Source organism: Vigna unguiculata, chromosome 3 (genome assembly GCF_037176805.1).
Source record: "Vigna unguiculata cultivar grain cowpea cultivar isolate G323 ecotype 2 chromosome 3, ASM3717680v1, whole genome shotgun sequence".
Lineage (NCBI taxonomy): Eukaryota > Viridiplantae > Streptophyta > Magnoliopsida > Fabales > Fabaceae > Vigna > Vigna unguiculata.
Window position 1 is genome coordinate 1,900,612 of NC_140794.1, and position 3,779 is coordinate 1,904,390.

Below are 3,779 nucleotides of genomic sequence, written 5' to 3' on the forward strand. Positions count from 1 at the left end.
TGCCTTCTTATTCTGAACTAACATCAAACTTCTATAGTTGATGACCTCAAAATCAAACTTCTTAGCATCATGATTAAACACAGAACCACGCTTCCTCATAATTAATTTCAAACAGATATATGTTAAACAACTTTGATTAAGAGTGGACTAATTGCGAGGGAGATAGATAATTTATTTAATTACCACTGCCAGTTTTTAAAAATAAATAGGTAAATATTATACGCCTTATTATAAACATAAAAACATTGAATAAAATTTGAAACAACTGAGATATAATTTAATATGAAAACCTTATAACAGTAGAGAGCTGACTACTTTTGTGGTATGTTTGTCATTTGAGAAAGCTCTTACTGGTCCAACACTAATCAATGTTTGGCCATACGCTTTTTACTCTTTATAAACATGTTTTTTTTACTGTCTGAATTAAAATTAAAATATACGTACAATTATCATTTTCATGTTAAGAAAATGTTTTAATTAAAAGAAATAAATATTAATCAATAAGAAGAAAAGTAATTAAAATTTGTTTGTATCTTTTTCTTATAATTGAGTTTGGAGAAAATACTTTGATTATTGTTAGCTAGCAATTGAAATTAATAATGAAAGTCAAGAACATTTCTTAGCTGTGATAGATACATTAACAATATAATTAGTGGAGCAATTGCAAAGTCAAAGGCTTTTTGCTAGACCAATATGTAAGCCGTACATGCATTATGCTTTAATGATGAATGACACCTTTGTCAGTAATGCAGTGCTTTGATGCTTTTACAAGAATTCTCGGATTAAATTGAAGTAATTGCATTGCACCTGAAGCTGGAAGTAATCAATTAGAAGTTTTTGTAATTTGAGATCTCAGTTACCTAAGAAGGCCAAGAAACCAGCGTAATCACAATTTCACAACACCAAATAGCTATTCCGTTGTTGGAAATTGTTCCTCGCAGAATACACTGACTTTCATCTGTACAATTCTTATATGGCACTAAACCTGAGTACACGTAACATAAATATACATTTTTTACCAAAGAGATCGGAAAAGTATAGAAAGATTGTAAGATTTTAGGTTATAAGAAGAAACGAGAGAGGTGAGTCATGAATGACTGTTGCACAAGCATGTAACTTGACATCAACCCTCGTTTTTTTTTTTTTTCTTTCTTATTTAATAATTATAATAAAGGAAGAGATGTAGATATTTTAAGAGGTAAAAGACTTGAAATCTCTATTTATACAAGGGTGAGCTTGCAGAAGTTGTCATTCAAACCGTGTAATTATTAGTTTCGTGTATCTATCTATCTATCTGTTCACACACTCTCACTAACTCTGTGGGTGGGAGTGTTTGTTTGGGTCATCCCACACATAACAGAGTGAGGAGTGGTAAGTGTGAAGTGTAAGTTGGTAGAGTCCATTGGGATGGGATCAAAAGCAGAGGGAGGGGATTACGCGATGATGGAGGCAGCGGAAAAAGAGAAACAGTGTTGGGGAATAAGGAGAGAAGTGAAAGCGCTGATGGAGCTAGCGTTTCCCATAGCGTTCACGGCACTCATATTCTACGCGCGTTCCATGGTATCGATGCTGTTCCTGGGACACCTAGGAGACCTCGAACTGGCGGCGGGGTCCTTAGGAATGGCCTTTGCCAACATCACAGGTTATTCGGTTCTGTCGGGTCTAGCACTTGGGATGGAACCGCTATGCTCGCAAGCATTCGGCGCAAAACGCATGAACGTCTTGTCGTTGACCCTCCACCGCTGCGTAATGTTTCTGCTACTCTGCTCCATCCCAATATCGCTCCTCTGGCTCAACATCTCAAACATCCTTCTACCCTTGCACCAGGACCCTAACATCACCCGCATGGCACACACCTACCTCATCTTTTCCCTCCCCGACCTCCTCACCCACTCCTTCCTCCACCCAATCCGCATTTACCTTCGTGCGCAGGGAGTCACCCACCCGGTCACGTTAGCGTCCCTGGCCGGAACCCTCCTTCACCTCCCCTTCAACTACCTTCTCGTCACGCGACTCCGCCTTGGCCTCGCCGGCGTCGCCGCAGCTTCCGCTGCCTCCGGCCTCTCCATCCTCCTCTTCCTCGCCACGCACGTGTGCCTCACAGACCTCCGCTGCGCCGCGCCAACCCGGGACTGTCTAGCCGGGTGGAAGCCGCTGCTCCGGCTGGCCGCGCCGAGCTGCGTCTCCGTTTGCCTGGAGTGGTGGTGGTACGAGATCATGATAGTTTTGTGTGGGCTTTTGGTTAACCCCACATCAACTGTTGCTTCCATGGGTATACTCATTCAAACTACTTCCTTTATTTACGTTTTTCCCTCTTCTTTGAGTTTTGCCGTTTCCACTCGCATCGGAAATGAACTGGGCGCAAATCAGCCTTATCGGGCGAAGCTTTCCACCGTGGTATCTGTTTTTCTGGCCGTGATTATAGGTTTCTCGGCCATGCTTTTTGCCATTGGAATGAGAGAGTCATGGGGAAGAATGTTCACCAATGACGAAAATATTATAAGGATCACATCCATGGCACTTCCGATCCTTGGAATTTGTGAACTCGGCAACTGTCCACAAACGGTGGGTTGTGGCGTGGTAAGAGGGACGGCGCGACCCAACACCGCGGCAAATATCAACCTCAGCGCATTCTATTTGGTCGGAATGCCTGTGGCGGTTGGGCTTGGGTTCTGGTTAGACGTTGGGTTCTGCGGGCTCTGGCTGGGCCTACTATCGGCCCAGGTGTGTTGCGCGGGACTTATGTTGTATGTGATAGGGACCACAGATTGGGATGTGGAAGCCCATCGAGCCCGGTTGCTGATGTGGCACGATGATGGAACGATGGATGAGCAGAAGCAAACGTTGACCAGCGTTGTTACTGTGACGCCCTTGGCTTGATTGTTTGATGAAAAGCAACACCCCGTGTTGATGATGGGTTTTATTTTGTAATTTCACTATGATGAAAGAAAGTGAATTATAAGTGCAATTTTTTTTTTGCCTCTTTTTTCCCACCCATATGGGAACTGGATACATACACACAGAGGATAACATAAAGGAAATTATTCTGTCTTTTTCGACATTCTATTTTATTCCGGAACAAAATTTCTCATTTATATTCTTATTATTTTAGTTACAGGAAAAAATTGGTCTATCTCCTAAAATTAATGAGACTAAAGAAATGATGTTGCTTAATATGCATTTTGATAATATTTTGGGTGTGAAATGCGTAAGTCATTGTGAAAGGGTGTGGATCCGTGGTCCTTGGGAGTTTGATAAAGAAGCGACACCTGGGTGGGTGCATTTCAGGAAACGAGTGAAGAGAAAGGCATGTTTGCATGGTACTGTACTGTGTGTGGTGTGTGAGGAGCTGCCTTCTGTTAACTTTCGCCTTTATCTCTCCGCCACTGCCACCGATTATGACCCATATTCCCACTCAAATTAATATTCCATACTAAAAATCATACTATCATTGTTCTTAGACTATTATGTTCCTGACTTTTGTTTAGCTCCAACGTTTATCATCTAAATAAATTGTATTAAACCATGTTAAAAACAGGAGAGATAAAACATCTGAGTCCAACTTCAAAAAATATTAATACTATTCTCAATCCAAAGACAATGAGTTTATAAATCTTTATTTTTATATAATATTCTATTCTTTTTTATTTTTTATTAATGTAGAATTTAGACTCATACTTAGATTCCTAACAAAATATTTTCGATCACTCCTTAATTATCCTTCGTAAGAATAGATTCTATAGATAATAAATTAAGTGGTTATTTCATGTTTAAAACTA

General features: G+C 40.5%; 1 protein-coding gene across 1 annotated transcript; it reads left to right on the forward strand.

Moving 5' to 3' along the window:
- Window positions 1–1,241: 1,241 nt before the first annotated feature.
- Window positions 1,242–3,089, forward strand: ADS1 (MATE efflux family protein). Its single transcript, XM_028065100.2, has one exon. The coding sequence runs from the start codon at window positions 1,408–1,410 to the stop codon at window positions 2,878–2,880; it is 1,473 nt and encodes a 490-aa protein (XP_027920901.1). The 5' UTR covers window positions 1,242–1,407; the 3' UTR covers window positions 2,881–3,089.
- The last annotated feature ends 690 nt before the right edge of the window (window positions 3,090–3,779 follow it).